We start from the raw sequence: 16,598 nt of genomic DNA, 5'->3' as shown, positions 1-16,598 counted from the left end.
TATATTCCCAGAGAAGGAGGGACTGTCCTTCAGTGCAGGCTTTGCAAGAGACGCACTTTTCCAGCCCCCAGACAAATCAGAAAAGGTAGCCCACTCTACTCACTTTTCTTCGATGATAGTCTGGCCATTGCTCCTGGTTTCTTCAATGATGAGTTTCTCCTCCTCGGGGAGTAAGACTTGTGGGAGCGAATCTTTGCGCGCACCTACAAACAAGGGTTGCGAGAGGAGGGTCACCCGAGACTACTCTAGGTGTTGGCCCCTTCTACTATTGTCACTGAGGGGTCTTTGTTGATGGCACATTGCTGCCCTGCACCCAGAGAACAGTCATCCAACATTTGCTGACTAAATCTTCCTGATGTGAGAAAATAGACAAATACATCGATTCGATTTTGGCCAGGGTGGGGGGCATTTTGTCAGTGAAGTCCATTCCAGTCAAAGGTGGAGCAGGGGGTGGGCGTTACCACATCAGCACAAAGACGTGGGCATGTTTATGGCTCTGCTCAGACTCTCTCCAGGCTCTGGGGATGGAAGAGGTGACAGAAGAGACAAGGGACCGGACCAAAGAGCTCTCCTGCACCTCCAACCCCCCCCTCACTTCTGGATCCTTCCTCTTGGAGCTTGAGCCCTTAATCTTGAATCTTCGAGTTGTGTGCACTCACCGCCTCCCCCTTGCTGAGGTGGTGGTGTCTCTGCCTTCCACAGGGCCCAGCACTCCGTGGGTGCTTACTAAGTAGGCTGCAGACTGACCAACTGACTGGTTAAATGCACTCAGTTCCCCGGGAAACAGGACTTCTGGCTGGAGAGAGGGACAGAGGATGGGAGGCCGCCATGATGCTAGACACTTGCCACGTGTCAGGGGCAGGCTAGGCAGGAGGGGCGGAAACACTGCCTCCACCTCCTACAGATCTGCGGACGCTGTCGATGTGAAGAGAGCAGGTTCAGGGAGCAGATGAGGTCATGTTTTGTATGAGGGATGCTTCTTCTGGTGTCTCCCTGTCCCCCTCTCTTTCCTAGTTTTCACGCCCCGAACTGCTCTCACTTTCCATTCCTGCCTCCTCGAAACTTGTTCTCAGAGCCAAGATCTGTCTGTGAAGCAGAACGTAGGATAGTCCTCTCTTCACGGTCAAATGTGTCAAGTCTGACATCAAATGTTTTCCTCACGCCAGCCTTGGGGACATGTTACTTTGAAGGCATCGGTCAAGGCCATCAGCCCAAGCGATCCCCACCCCTACTCAAGTGATTGGTCATTAGCTGTCCAACAGGGAGAACTCACTTCTTCTGCAGATGCAAACACCTTGCACCAGGTCTCCTGAATGTCTGCAATCACGGCAGACAAGACAGAACTGATGCGACCTGGTTTTTTAAAAAGCTCAAGGAGCAATCAGAAAAACCTCATCTGGCTTTCAGTTTGTAGCCTGAAAGGTGCTGGGAGGTGGTCGTGGGGGGGTGCCCTTCCCTGGTAGCTCCCTGTAAACTGCACACATTCCAAACGGCCCCTGCTGAGCAGCTACATTTCCAGATTTTCAGAGCAACTTTGAAACCTGAGCTGGGTGAAGCACTGTTCGCTTAAATATGCAGCTGATCAAAGATAGTATTGTGACTTCCTTTCCAAATCTGCCTATGAGAAGAGATTAGCATCAGTTCACAGACACAGGAACTCTCTGGGCTCTTTAATTCCTAACTAGTGCTGGTGAAGGTATCTGTGTACTTCAAAGGAGAAGGGCTTTAAAAAAAAAAAAAAAAATCTTCTTTTTTTTTTTCTCATTTCTATCACCTCCAACTTTTTTACTCTTGCGTCTCTCTTTCTCTCTGGGTGAAAAGAAACAGCGGGTAAACAAACCGCCTGGCAGCTCAAAGCACCTTATCGGAAAGATGCAGTTCTGAAGCACTCCTCTGCACCCGGTCACCTGCTTTTCTCTTTTTTCAAAGAGGCGCTGAGCAGTCAGAAAGAAAGAGCGTTCATTAGAGAAAGTGGTCTGGGAGGGAACCTACTTGAGCCGTGGCCTTGTTGGAAATTTGCGCTGGTGCAGTACGCTTCGATCACTTTAAGGATCTGCGCATCCTCTTCCAGAGCAGCGGTACCTGTCGGATTTAAGGAATGAGGACTTTGCGGAGACAAATCTGCCCTGGACCCTCGAGATGACGCGGTGCACTCCGCTGCTGGGGGCTGGCTTCCCTCACTGGAAAGCCTCCTCTGGCCGCTTTCTTTCCATTTTTCTTTGCTGAGGAAACTTTTTCATCGTTTGGGGGCTTCTACTAAGACTCCGAGGGGCCACGATGACCGCGGTGGGCGTGGCCCTAGCCTCGGTTCTCACCCGAAATACACCACAACCTGCCTCCCCTCCAAATTGTAAGGCTCCCCTTCTCTAGGAGGCTTTCCCCCGTAGACCCCACCCATTTTTTCCAAGCAGCCAGCAGAGTCATTGATTCTCCCCTCCTCCCTCTCCCTCTCCAACTCGTTCTGGAAAGGACTGGGGGATGGAACCCTGCTAGAGGGCTGATGCGCGCACCCAGGGGCGGGCTGGGCTATGCAGAAGCTGGAGTCCGGCAAAGATTTCTCCAGACTGTATTTTTGGCTGAGACACTGAGGAGGCATCCCTTACTCCTTCATGTGTGTCCCAAAGTACCTCGGTCCCAGCCATAGAGGCCAATGCACACATACGGACTGGCCAACCGACTCTGCAGTCCGCCTGGGAATCAAGCCGTTTCTACACGGCAGCAGGCTGATACCTTGGCTAACTGGGAACGTCACTGAGCATTAAATTTCCAGAAGGATTTCAGCCTTCAGGTCTGTTTAGTCTATCTCAGTAGGGGAAAACATCTTGGGCATCAGAAACTAAGGGAGAAAAAATGCATCCATAGCAGACGTGGCCCTTTAGTGGTTCTCAACCAGGCGGGGCAAAATCTTCAACGCGATGATCATACGGAGGGCGTTTGGCTCAGATCACATGAAGTGCAGTGGGAGGCAGCTCGTTCAAAAAGCTTAGAGGTGACCAAACCCTAGAATGCGTGCATTTTTCTTTGTGTAACAGGTGATACAGAGGACAAACTACTCTCATCATCTGCTTCCAACAAAATTCTTCTGCTAGCTCATCCATAGCTGACCGTCAAAAAGTATAAAACACATGGCGCCTGGGTGGCTCAGTCGTTAGGCGTCTGCCTTCGGCTCGGGTCGTGGTCCTGGGGTCCTGGGATCGAGCCGCGCATCGGGCTCCCTGCTCCGCGGGAGGCCTGCTTCTCCCTCTCCCACTCCCTCTGCTTGTGTTCCCCCTCTCGCTGTGTCTCTCTCTGTCAAATAAATAAATAAAATCTTTAAAAAAAAAAGTATAAAACACATACTTTTCCGAATCACATATTCCTCCTCCGATGGCTTTCTTTCTGTCTTTCTTTTGTGAAGAAACTTCTTCATTGTTTTGGGGCTCTTACTAGACTCCTGTAAGGATAGAGGTTTCTTTATGAATTAGAATTCTCCCCCCGAAAACAAATTAAAAATAGCAAATGAAATTAAACCGAATGGCTCTCTCTTATTTTGACAGTTTCCAGAGTGCATCAAAATTTAATAACGTACACAATAAAAGTGGCTCCAATAAACTCTAAAAGCTTACATAAAACAGAGGCAATGACATTGTCCTCTCAATTGCCATAGGGACAGGAGCCATCTGTAGTGAAAGTAGTGGGTGTTGATCCTAGGGAAATAACCGTATTCCTAACGTGGTTTATAGTCCTCACTGATACGGTTTTAAGGGAATTAAGTAACAACTGTAGTACATATTGCTTTTCAAAGAGCTTCAAAGCGGTTTAAATACATTTTCCTTAGCAACAGTCCCCCATAGAAAAATATTAATTTCCATTTGTCAGATGGGAAAATTAAGGCAGGGGGACCTAATACTTTCCCTGAAGTCAGGGAGAAGAGCCAAATGAGGGATCTCCGGATAAATAACTCAGGGTCAGGAGTCACGGGTGTAGACCTAAGCTTAACTATACATATATAAAGCCATATTTTTAATTAGGCGATAAAAGAGCCATGAATTATTGAATTTGCTTCTGCCATCTGAATAACCAGTGCCCATTATCAGGTATCCAAGTAAACGGATTAGAATCTTAGACCCTGGTGACCATTCTTCTCCCAATCTCCCATGCGATGCATATATGTGATGTATGAATAATAATTAGTACCTTAAAATATACGGAACAAAGAATTTAATTTCTTCCACTTAGCCACAGTGACCCACTTAGACTTACTTGAAAACAGACAGACATGGAAAACTCACACGTGACAAAAAGAACAGGAAAAACAGCATTAAAAAAACACACACACACAAGGAAAAACGGGCATTTTTAGGGCATCTAAGACGACGTTTTCAAACGTATTTCACAAGAGCCTGCTTTTTTGAAGAAAGTACTTACATGTCAGATTTGCATCTTCACATTTTAGCCACCAATTAGAACAAGGGACAAAACAAGCATAAAGGAAAGCTTCAATCATCAGAGGTTACAGCACAGCATTATGATGTCACTGTAAGCCAAAGATATTGTTCTACCCTTACCTTTAAGATATAAGACATCCTCTAAAGTGAATATGTAAAGAAAGAGAAGATGAGCGTGAGAGGTCGATGGTTATAATGACCAAATCCATTTATCAATAATTCTAAAACAACATTTGAAATGTTAGTGTTATCATCAATTACACAGAGAGAATATCATCATGTTTCCCACATTAGTCTCAGATGCAATATCATCATGCAAAAGCCCAGGGAATACAGTTCTGTGCGGAATAACAAATACTGAAAATAACCGAAATACACACTATGCAGTAAGAATATATTAATAACTCTCTTCTCCCAGCGGAAACAACATGATCATGCCTTAGTTTCAATGGATTAGTTCTGTGAAGGATTAAGTCAACTTTACCCTTCAAGGCTCACCTGCATTTGAACTTAGTAACTGACAAGTACAAAATATCCATCGTTAAAAAGGGGACCCAGGTAACTATGACGTGGCACTCCTGGTTTACGTAATCAGAGAAGAAAATTGGATGCCTGTGGGTATCACTGGTCGATTCCCAAAGCAAACCTGTGGAACTATTTCCTGGCCCAATTCTGGACAGAGGTACATAATAAGGATTCAGCTCGAGCATTATTTCTTCTGTCGTGCCCAGCTGAAACGATCAAAAAATCCTCCGGTGTCCAAAGACTGTTTTATTTTTACTGCACTCGGAGGCAACAATTAATCAAAACAGCAGCATGGTGTTTGAGATCGGGACAAATTTAAAATTGAGCTACATCTGTGTCACGCATCAAAACACATGTTCGAAATAGAAATATATGCTGTCTTTGCCCCCTAATTCTAAGATGCGCCTCATAACCGTCACGGACTTAAACCTTCACTCTGTAAGACCTAGGTAAAGAAGAGTTCCTAATAAATGAGGCTCTTTACTGAAAGCTGAAATGATGAGAAACAGCTTAGGGGAAAAAAAAATTAAAAACACTGTTTGGATGGAAAAAGTAACACTCCACAATCACAGGAGCGAGTGACTGACATTTCCTGACTGCAACTTTCAGGAAAAAATAGAAAGAACCTTCAAGTGCCCACACTACCCAAATATCCAATGCCCTTTAAGGTTGTTGCCTAAAAGCCTCTGCTTAAAAGACCTTCTTTTCATTAAATTCTTTTCCCTTCCCAACTGCAACAAAAAGTCCAGGCCCTCAGAGTTCAGACTCATGGCCTGGTCCCATATGACTTTCCTGGTTTGGCTTAATAGATCAAAATGATCCAAAAATGCAGAATTGGGTCTGCTTGGGTGGAAATTCAGGTCGAATGAAGTGGCTCTTGTTTGAGACGTGTGGATGTGATTACCAAAGTATACAACTGTCGTGTCATCAGAAAGGTGAAGCAGAGGCACTTTAGGAGGGGACCAGGGAACTCAGGCAGTGCACATAAACCCTGTGGATATTTGATAAATATCTGTAGAGGGACACTGGAGAAACGGGAAATTAAAAAATAAGAAATCCCTGAGTCTAACAATTCACAAGTGACTGACATCTATCCCCTAGCATAAATTCTAGCACATTGCCACAGAACTATTTGTAATGAGCTATGAAATGAGCTTGTCGGAAGCATTTTATACCATAGGTAGCAAAATTACCTCTTTATAACCTAGTGCTGCTGATGGTCTAAGTGGAGGTGCAGGTCGTAGACAACTTAAACTCCACGGTTTTATAATTTGAGGAGGTTCCAGGGGTCCTCGGGGCTGTCCGGTAGAGCTAAAAGACTGGGAAAATGTCTGATGAGATGTTGGCAATCTGCCATCTGAACCCGACCTTGGGCCACACGGCGAGAGAACAGCAACAGTGTCATTGGATCAGCAAAGCCAGCCATAGAGAAGGAAAGGTGGGCAAACAAAAGTCTCCAGTTTGAGAACTGGCACTTTCCAGTCCGGCTTATGGGGTCTCTAAGGAACAGCACCACATTGACTCAAAATCCTATGATCCTGTCTTCCCTCTCTCTTCTAGAATTTCACTCAAGCCAGGGGTGGCTTTCCTTTAGAAGAGAGGAAAGCAGAGTCAAGACTGAATGGGTTCAGTCACGCGTTGGGCGCTCGACTAGGTGCCAAAATAGGTTATTTCAGCGGAACGACCAAAGACAAACCTCAGCAAAGTAACTAGCTGGCGACTGACAAAGCCAAGATTTGAACTCAGGTCTGATGCCAAAGCCCTCGTTCTTCCCACCACAACACACAGTGCTTGAGACTGGAGTTTTGGCATCACCAGTTTGAGTGTTAACAGACAACACGGCAACCTTCACTCTCACTCAGCAAGTACGGTAAAATCTCATTGATTCCAATTCCAGGAATTCCAAAGTTGCGATAACTCAGAAGAAGGCAACGCTGAAAGTTTACCCTCGAAGGTGACCTAGTGAATGTGGTAGCATCGATGAGATTGCATGGCGGGGCTTAAGTAATGGGGAAGGGAAACTCTGTGTTTTGACTCAGCATACAATGAAAAGGAGACTAACGGTCGCTAATTAAAATGAATTTCGTGTATCACTGAAATATCTTAGCGGGACTTGTGATGAGAAAAACTTTGCCGGCAGTCGGGGCGGGGGAGTCCCTTAATACTGTCAAACAAAAGTGCACACCTCTTGGTACACCTTTGTCTTAATTTGGATGGGTCTCCCTCCAAAACAAGAAATGAGAATTCGAGAGGTTTTACTGTACTTTGAAGCCTACAAATATAGATGAGCTGAAGACTAAGGGCATGCTCACTGCTTCTCTTAAGTCCTCTGCAGGCAGGTCTGACGAGAGCCTCAACAATCCCCGGACAGCGCGAGTGGACCACTTACGGAATGACCGCTGCAAGATGATGACGAGGTCTTGGATAACGAACTGCAGGAGGCGGGCCCCCGGATCAGTCGGCAGAGCTGCTCCAGCCACTCCTGCAAGTCCTGGTTGCTGCTGCAGTGGATCACGGTTCTCTCTACATTACCTGCATCGCCCGTCGGGGAGCATTTGGAAACAAGAGCGAGCAGAAGCCTGAGCTCGCCTCCTTCATAAACAGACTCAACGCAACTAAGACTCGGGTGTCTGTTTTTAAGGAGGGTTCACACCTAGGGGCTAACCCTGTGGAGACGTCTATGTCGGGGACAGGTCATGAAGTCAGGAAATACATACCTGTATCTGATTTCTAAAGCTGTCCTTGACTTCTACTGCTTACAGAATCTGAGGAAAGGAGTCTAAAACTTTAAACAAACTCACAGGGCAAAAAGTGAAGGACAGAGCCCATCGTGTTCACAGCCTACCATGAGAATACTGTTGTAGTGCCTCAGACACTATTCAAAGTTGAATCAACATCTAATCTCGGGCTCCCTACTGGGGAAGAAGGGGGTAAGGCCCCGGGGCCAACATCCCAGTGTCAGCCACTGTTCTGTGTCCGTGCAAAACGTGGAAATCACACAGGCCTGGCAAAAGGGATCCCAGGCCGAGAGGTCAGGCCTGGCATTTTGCTTGGTTTGTGCATTTACATCAGTCCGATTTGTTATTTCTGAGTCCCAACAAGTGGCTCTCTTAGGCAAGAAGAGATTGAAACTAATGGCAAAGCCAAGGCTTCTGAGTGACCAGGAGACTGTTCTATCGCTGGACCCTAATTATCCCGGGAGAGCCAACATACTAGGCCGTGCCCAGGTAAAGCTCACTCATAGCCTTATCACAGAAAATAATGGCATTTATTTATTCAAATCCCACTTTGTCTCAAAAAGGATTTCAAGTAGCTACTTGAAAAAAGAGAAAATTACCTACCTGTGATTTCAAATGCGTTGTCATTCCCTTCGATTTCATCTAATCTAGTCACCACCATTCCTGCTACTGGTATTTTTCCCTATCGGAAAAAGAACATTCCCATTAATTCTGTGGTTATATGCACCTCTGCTTATGTCTATTAGATTTTTCTGACCCTCTCAGGAATCCCTGCTGAATGACGGCTAGACAGATTTCTCTGGCCTGTCAATAGATAGTATGTTTCCCTGCTTTCAATTTTAATTAGACAAGAAAGCAAGGGGGAAATATGGGTTGTGTTTTGCTAACACGCCCTAAACCATACGGTGGAGATTTACAAACAGCTTACTTTTTTCTAACACATTTGCAGGAGACTCAGTCAACAAAGTAAAGACTCAAAAAAAAAAAAAAAAAGTCCAATTTTACGAAAATCAGTAATTGCTATGCCAGATATAACAGGCAACCATAACTCACAGCCCTCCACATTTGGGGAGCAGGCTGAAGGAAGTTTAACTTCCTAAGGAGTTTCACGACTTGCACCTCCGAACCCCGAATCATGTGATATGACTGCGACCAGACAGTCACAGGAGTGGGTCCCAGCTTTATAGCTTCTCAGCAATAATGATATGAGATGAGCCCGTGAAACATGGCTGCTAATTTATCCGCTTGCAGACTTAGAGTTCTATTTAAACATTCATAACCTAGCTCACAACCAGAGCAGTGGACATTGAAGATAAACTCATTACAGCAATATAAAGGTTTCTGATCTAAGGAACATCTGTTCTTATAAGCCGTTTAATTACAACAAAGGGTCAGAACACTGTGTTCTCTGGCTGGAGCTTTTAATGCCATAGTGGAAATATTGCATCTGGATGGAAACCTGTTTTCATTCTGGGTCCTGCTATTTGCTTTATATGAAATCTACTAACCTGATAGATAAAGCCACTCATCCGAGGACTTGCAGATAACATTATCAAGACACTTGAGAACAACAGGAGGTACCGCTCCTCTTTTTCCTAAAGTGAAATGAAACACGCTAAGCGGAGAACAGAGAGTGGACATTTTATTTGTTAAGATTTTCAGGAGTCACTGTTATGTAACAGAGAGCTTGTGAGGCAACGAAACACGAACAGTGACCTTTTAAGAAAGATACCCAACCTCAAAGCACCAAACTAGTTGAATTTTGCTTTGAAAGGAGTACAAACCCACGGTTTATCTCTCTTCTTCCTCTACATAACAGTTAGATACAAATAACCATGCTTCGTTCCCAAGTACGCACGCCTGAGACGTCACAGGGTTCATGCCAAGGCACAAAGCTCTCGGGTCACAAAATGAAAATGATTTTACTTTGAAAAGGAGCAAAACAGAAGGGGCTTTCAGGCGATAGTAAGTCTCCTATGCTCTAGCATGTGTATTAAATTCTTATTCATAAAACTACTTTTAATCGGTAAGAACAAGATAACTATCGGACCCATGCAATGGGAAGAAGTAAATACTTTCTGAAAATGGCATGAAAGGAAATTTCACACAGGAGGGCTTCTCTGAACCCCTTAAACAGATAGGCGATTAGTAGGTGCAAAAAAATTCTGTTCGGCTTACGCGCCCAGCCGTGTTAGCTACAATGATCCTTATGCCTCTCTCCATCTCCTTCCCTGCACTTGAGAAGGGCAATCCTTCGAGGCTCACTCTCCTAGCAAGTTCTCTGCAGCCTCTCGCATCTTTCTCTTGCTTGGTTTCCTTCTGCAGACACTTCATCTCTTCCTTCTCCTTCCAGCAGCCTCTCCTGCTTAGCTAGTTTCTTCTCTTTTGCCTTTACCATCTGCCCATCTCCTGTCCTTCACTGGCCCCTGTGGCTCCTTCTTCATAACACGGGCCCGCCTCGCTGTGCTGCGCTTCGCAGATGCTGCCTTTTTTACGATTGAAGGTCTGTGCCAACCCTGCGTGGAGCAAGTCTATAGGCACCATTTTTTCCAACAGGCACCATTTTTCTAGCAGCATTTGCTCACTTTGCATCTCTGTCACGTTTTGGTACTTCTTGCCACATTTCAAGCTTTTTCACTATTACTGTATTTGTTCTGGTGATCAGTGATTATGACTCACTGAAGGCTCCGATGATGGTTAGCATTTTTTAGCAATAAAGTATTTTTGATGGAGGTATGTACTGTGTTGAGACATAATGCTATTGCCCGCTTAATAAACTACAGGACAGCGTAAAGAAAACTTTTACATGCACCGCAAGACTGAAAACTTGATTTGACTCGCTTCACTGTGCTGTTGGCTTTGTGGCGGGGATCTGCAACCGGACCTCCAGTGTCTCCTAGGTATGCCAGGACCCTGTGCCTTGACATTCTCTTGCCAAGTTACTTGCTCCCTTCATTTTTCTCCCCATTGATTCCTTCCTAACTGCGGCCCCACTGCCCTCTCGAAGTCATCAATAACTGCCTTCTAGCGAAATCCAATGGCTTCTTCTTGCTCTCCGTACTCCTTGACCTCTGACCCTTCGGCAGCACTCAGCGGGCTGACCACTTTCCTCCCCCTTCCTAAAAGACATAATCCATCTTCAGCCTTCCGTGCCTCTCTCTGTATATTTTCTTCCTAGGAAGGCACATCTGTCAGGAACAGCTAAATCTCTGCCTCCAACTCTGCCCTCCCTCCCACGTTTCTCTACCTTAGTAACAGCCGCCTACAAGATCTCTCCACCTGGAGACCTACGGCTGGTTACCTGCAAGTGAACAGGTCTAAGATGACACCATCATCTCCAGCCCACAGGTCACTGCTTCCTCTCCACTTGCCCCCCTAACCGGGGCTCAGATTTGCCCCCTGCAGTTTTATTTTCTCCTCCGCCACCTTCGTGGGCGGGGGGAGGGGGTGCTTCTCACTTTGCAACCCAGCTGGTCCTTCTGTGGCCAGCCCCCTCCCCTCCGGTTTCCATGACGCACATGCTTGTCAGATTTAAGCATCATCAACTCCCCGTTCGTGGTGTTTCTCTACGACTTGAGCCTCTAACAGCTCCCTGCTGCCCGCTGTGTGGATCTGAACGGCTCTTGCCCGATGCCTGGGGTTCTCAAAACCCGACTGTCTCCCTCCGTCTCTTTCCCTCTCCCAGCACGCTTCCTCTGCTCCTGACCGACTGGCTTCCCCACTGTCCCATGGCAAAAGGCCACGCTCCTGTTCTCTCCTGAGATAAGAATGGCCTCTACCTTACAAAATCCTCGCCTTTCTTCTTTGTGGCCCTCCTCCTCCAGTCCTAGCTCCATAAGGTCTTCTTGCTCTCCCCCTTCTCCGAACTTCTGTGGAATCCACTGTGGAGATATGCACAAGCTACACCGACTACTTGGGTCTGTTCGCTAGGTGCAGCTTGCGTTTCCATCTGTTTGCAAGGCATTCCTTGAAGGCAGGGATCACCGCGGATTCCCTCGCCTATCTCCCGCAGCACCTAGCAGAGTGCTGGACAAGGAAGAGCTGCTCAGTTTCTTTGAACGTTCAAGCACTTGACCTTGACGGAAAGACAAGTCAAAGAAGAAAAACAGGAAGGAGGAAAGATGGAAGCAATGGCACTGAGGTCTGAAACGTCTTACCTCGCACGTTCCCTGCTGCACCATTACTTGTGACATAAACAGCACATTTCCCAAGGTTTTAATACTCTCTCCTTCCCAGGCCTGAATAGGCTCAGAGAGTATCTGCAACTCCAGCTGTTTTCTCTTTCTCAGATCTTGGCACTGCCCCTACAGAGCCAAAGCAGAACATAATGGACTAGGAATTCTTGCGAAACAGACCCAAATCAAGACTTAAAGTGAGATGAAGTTTTGGACTTTCAGATTTCCAGAGTCCCCACTCCTCAGCATGATGTGTCCCCAGCAGACAGCAAGATCCACTATCCTAACTCTCCAGCCAGAGGTTTTGTGAGGAAGAGCTACTTTTGCCAAAACATCAGGATAAAGTGGTAGCAGGGGCCATGCATTTGCTTCGTTATAAGATAGATTTGATTCACTGTAGCACGGCCCTGTACTTTAGGGACTAGTAGTAGACTGGTACGGGGAAAAAAATACTAAATTAATTTTTACTCCTAAGAGAACTGTGAAAAAGAGATACAACTGAATTTTACGCATACAAATGGAAAATACAAGCCAGGAAACAATATGTGGGATATGAATGCGATATATATAAATATCACTGCTTCAGAAAGCATGAAGTTATTTCTTAGAGTAATTTAACAGTATTCATTCCAAGTTGAATATGAAAATGAGCATATGGTTAGTTATGTTACTGTTTCCAAATAAATGTCATAGTTTTTTTGGGGTGTGTTTTCTATACAATCTCTGCTGCCCCTTTTAGCTACATGGCAATTGGAGGACATCAGTTCACTCTACACACATTTGTGAAGCATCTAAACTTGGCAATAAATATACTATGACCATCAAAGCAAGCTTCGCAACGTGGAAAATGGTCAGAGAGACCTATTATTTTTTTAAAAAGGAATGTTACATTCAATTTACATAGGACAAAATAAAGGGGACACAAAGAGTCATAAAGGCCATGGGTGTCAGTGGGCCGTTCGATTAGGTTGAGCCATGTAACTGTTTTTGACCTACGACGACAGCAATTTTAACCTAATACCTTACTCTGGTTTTCAACTTGCTGTTTACCTGTGGACACATCAGGTACTGATCTTTCGACAGCAATAAAAATGAGGTGATGGTGAATGTCCCATCACAAGCTTACAGCAAGACTCAATAACTAACCGTGGATCCCAACTACTTGGAATGCTACAGAAATGTCTAAAATGAAGCTAAACTTGGGGTGCCTGGGTGGCACAGTTGGTTAAGCACCCGACTCTGGGTTTCGGCTCAGGTCACGATCTTGGAGTCGTGAGACTGAGCCCCACATCCAGCTCCATGCTCAGTGCAGAGTCTGCTTGAGGTTCTCTCTCCTTCTCCCTCTGCCCCTCCCGCTTGTGCTCTCTCTCAGACAAATAAATAGATCTTTTAAAAAAGGAAGCTAAATTTAATCAATCACCCAAAGTAACACTGTCTTTTCTCCTAAAATGCCACCAAGTGGTTTTACATCAGTGGGTTCAAGAGGACATTAACCATCACGCTCAAGATACAAGATTACAGGTAGCTTTGATAGCAATCTATATAAAGCAATTGCATTTTGGTAGGTTTTCTCCTTTTAGATTTGACGAAGGATTTCTTTTTCATATGCAAAGAATAAACTCACACCTTTTGGCATAAATAGATGAATCCAGTATCGATGCCAATCAGTGAATGACAAGCTACACAGACATAAGGTGAACAACACGGGGGTAAAGACAAAGAGACAAAAGGAAACCCCCCACCTACACAGCAATGCTTAATGTGGCAGAGACTTCAAATGTGAGTGCTTTATACCCTCAGCCTGGCAGCCTTTCATAGGTAAGCATGATTTTTTGGAAGACAAAATTAAATGAAGCAATCACTGCGATACTGTTGCTAAAGCTTATTGTTTCCATTCTAAAGACCTTTGCATAAGGAAAGAAACGTTACACACAAGTCACTCTCTTAGGAACAAAGCATACAAAACGGAGAATTATAATTTGAGAGCATCACCTACCATGAGAGTTTTGAATGCTATGATTGCTTTCAGAACATCCTGATGATCTGGATGCGTATCCTATTAAAGGAACACATTGTAAAACAATATTAAAGGAGAACAGATCAGCCGTTGTCAGGGGTCAGGGGTGGGAGGAGGGTGTGGCCGCAAGGAGACAGGAAATCTGAGGGGGTGATGGAACCGTCCTGCATCCCCATCGCTGCGGTGGTCACAGGAATCCACACATGTGATAAAAGCCATAGCACTGCACGCCAAAAGTAGGAAGTCCATTTTACTGTAGGCTAATTTAAAGACCACAAAATAAGACAGCACTTGAGCATTTGGCATCTCAGCACCTCCAGTGAGCAGGTGACCAAGAAACGAAGACAGCTGGTGTCTTTAGATAATAACTAATCGGCAGTCGGGGGCCATCATCAGGCCATGTTGTTAATAAATGACAAGAGGTAGGGAACCGTGGGAACCGAGTGGTGGGTAGAGAAACATCAATCCCATTTCACTTTCCTTCACAATCCTTCATTTTCCCTCTGCAGGCTCAACATGGCAGGTGGGAACAAAATTCCAGGTTTTATACCATTGTGCTCCTTTGTAAACCATGGTAGTACCTATGGTCTGCAATTCCATGGTACTTAGGACCCCGGCAAGCGGACAGGTTCAAGAACGGCTTTGAGGAATCCTTGCGTTCGTGACTGCTCATGAAGGGAAAGGGGAGATTCTTGGGGAGGCTGTAGACCTGACGTGGGGGTAGATGTCTACCTAACCTCTGGGATTCAGCTGGAATAACGGAAGGACAAAATCTGCTGCTCCACCAGCCTTCGGTAAGAAGACACAGAGCCGAACGGACCCAGGTCAGGAGAAAGCATCTCAGCAGATGGCGAACTAGCGCTGACGGAGGGTGTGGGTTAGCTGATGGTGGGAAATGGAAGGCAGGAGTGTAGACGGGCTCCAATTCAAGGAAGCCCAAGATAGAGGGTCCAGGCAGTGGGGGGGTGGGGGCGCATCTGGGGCTTCTCCGCCTCCAACTGAGTGTGTTTTGCTTTCAATCCTTACAAATGCTGACAAGACCGGCAGCGTGCAACCTTTTTCTTTAAAGATAATCAAACCCTTTAAAACCTCAAAAACCTTTCCCCAGACACAGGAAGAGCAACTAGGGTAAACGCAGCCTCCCTCAGAGGGCCCTCCTCTCCCACCCACACCTCAAACACCCGTGCTCGATGGCGCAAGGACGACTCCAGAAGCTATCCCTGTTGACTGGTTTTTAATAAAAGGATCGGGCCTCTTGCTGAAACAGTATTCCATGATCAGGCCTTGTTGCCAGTCAACTCTAAGTTGATAAACACAAATGTGAGGGAACTTTGATGTAGGTCCATGGATACAAACACAGATAAACTAATACTGGACCCATTTATAAATCTTTAAGGAAATTCCAGAATGTTCCAGCATAATCCAGAGTGAGAAAGCTTAATGATCACAGGGCTCTCAAGATATTTAACCCTGTCTGTAGTGAAAGTGATATTTATATTTTCTATTGTTTTGCTTTGTTTATCTCCCCAAATCAGGTTGGTTCATAGACCAGAACAACAGAAGTTCTTGGCCGATCTTGACTGAACCACCATCTACAGAGGAGGAAAACGTAAGTCAACTTGAAAAAAGCAGCAGCACCGAGGCTGGGAGGGAAAATGATCATGCATATTTAGTAGTAAAGGAAAAAAGTTAATGACTCTGTGACTTGATAGAGGTGTGAATTAACTTGCTCATGGTAATCATTTCACAATCTCTACATATATTCAGCCATCCCATTGTACACCTAAAAAAATCCCATTGTCCAACCTAAACATATACAGTTTTTATGTCAATCACACCCCAATACAAGTGGAAAAAATAAATAAGTAAAAATAAAAAAATCTTCAGCAGGGGGGGTGGGGAAGAATGCCCCCTTTTTATTTCACTGCATTAAGAGGGAAACTAGAAGCCCAGCAAGAGGGAAGACTGGATCAAGTAAAATGCGAAACCAAGGCTTTTTCTGAATTCCTCAGTGAGGTTAGTCTGGAGGGAGACTGGCGGCTTCCTCCAGAGCAGAGGCCCATACCTTGCCTTCCCTTACCTCCATATGCCGTTCCAACTCTTGCAAGAGAGTAACATACTTTTCCAGTCGCATGAATGGTTTGCTGAGGCTGGTTGTTAAAATGAGGATACCTGGGCTGGATGCACCTTGACTTTCCATGAACTGTTCCAGATCATCACTAGCAAAAGAACGACCGTGGTTTTGTTACTGCTTCGTGTTCCAAGTAAAGAATTATCAACCAAATTATTGATTTATTATTAGAAGACTACTATTTTCCTGTATTTCGCACAATATAAAACCGAACAGAAATAAGTTTCATTAATCCAAATGCCATCCGATTCACGTCAACTCCGTTCAGTAAACCTTTATTGAGTTCCTGCTATGTAATCAGCCTTGTGTCCAGCACTGGGGCTCAGGACCCCCAGCTTCCTCTGCTCGTACGACAATCCTTTATTGCCATCTACTAAGTAACAGGCTCTGGTCTCTGCTGGGGGATACAGCGGTGAACAAAACAAAAATCCCTGCCCTTAAGGAGACTACCCCCACGGACATGGGACATACAGTCTACCAGATGGCCTCAACGTACGGTTTTAGTCACTTCAAACGTTCTAGTTATTGACTGGTCAATTGCCAAGGGTACAACTCACCACATACTCCCTATCACCGGGCACCCAC

The 16,598-nt window shown here is 45.4% G+C and overlaps 1 protein-coding gene across 7 annotated transcripts in view; it reads right to left on the bottom strand.

The window, feature by feature from the left end:
- Nucleotides 1-16,598, bottom strand: part of ARHGEF6 (Rac/Cdc42 guanine nucleotide exchange factor 6) — a 99,443-nt gene that overhangs the window by 5,076 nt on the left and 77,769 nt on the right. For 3 of the 7 annotated variants that reach the window (XM_081808189.1, XM_081808195.1, XM_081808194.1), the window contains 11 exons: nt 15,963-16,101; nt 13,862-13,921; nt 11,848-11,994; nt 9,199-9,285; nt 8,294-8,372; nt 7,342-7,484; nt 6,146-6,283; nt 4,548-4,568; nt 3,340-3,433; nt 1,993-2,082; nt 104-203 (listed from right to left, as the gene is read on the bottom strand). In XM_081808189.1, the coding sequence (XP_081664315.1) occupies nt 104-203; nt 1,993-2,082; nt 3,340-3,433; nt 4,548-4,568; nt 6,146-6,283; nt 7,342-7,484; nt 8,294-8,372; nt 9,199-9,285; nt 11,848-11,994; nt 13,862-13,921; nt 15,963-16,101 (1,098 nt within the window). The remainder of the gene's footprint in view (nt 1-103; nt 204-1,992; nt 2,083-3,339; nt 3,434-4,547; nt 4,569-6,145; nt 6,284-7,341; nt 7,485-8,293; nt 8,373-9,198; nt 9,286-11,847; nt 11,995-13,861; nt 13,922-15,962; nt 16,102-16,598) is intronic. The other 4 variants (XM_081808188.1, XM_081808190.1, XM_081808191.1 and 1 more) reach the window with 4 other exon arrangements.

This window comes from Leptonychotes weddellii, chromosome X, assembly GCF_054177405.1.
Source record: "Leptonychotes weddellii isolate Sample4059 chromosome X, ASM5417740v2, whole genome shotgun sequence".
NCBI lineage: Eukaryota > Metazoa > Chordata > Mammalia > Carnivora > Phocidae > Leptonychotes > Leptonychotes weddellii.
The sequence above is the reverse complement of the archived record's forward strand: the minus strand, read 5'-3'. Positions and strand labels throughout refer to the sequence as shown.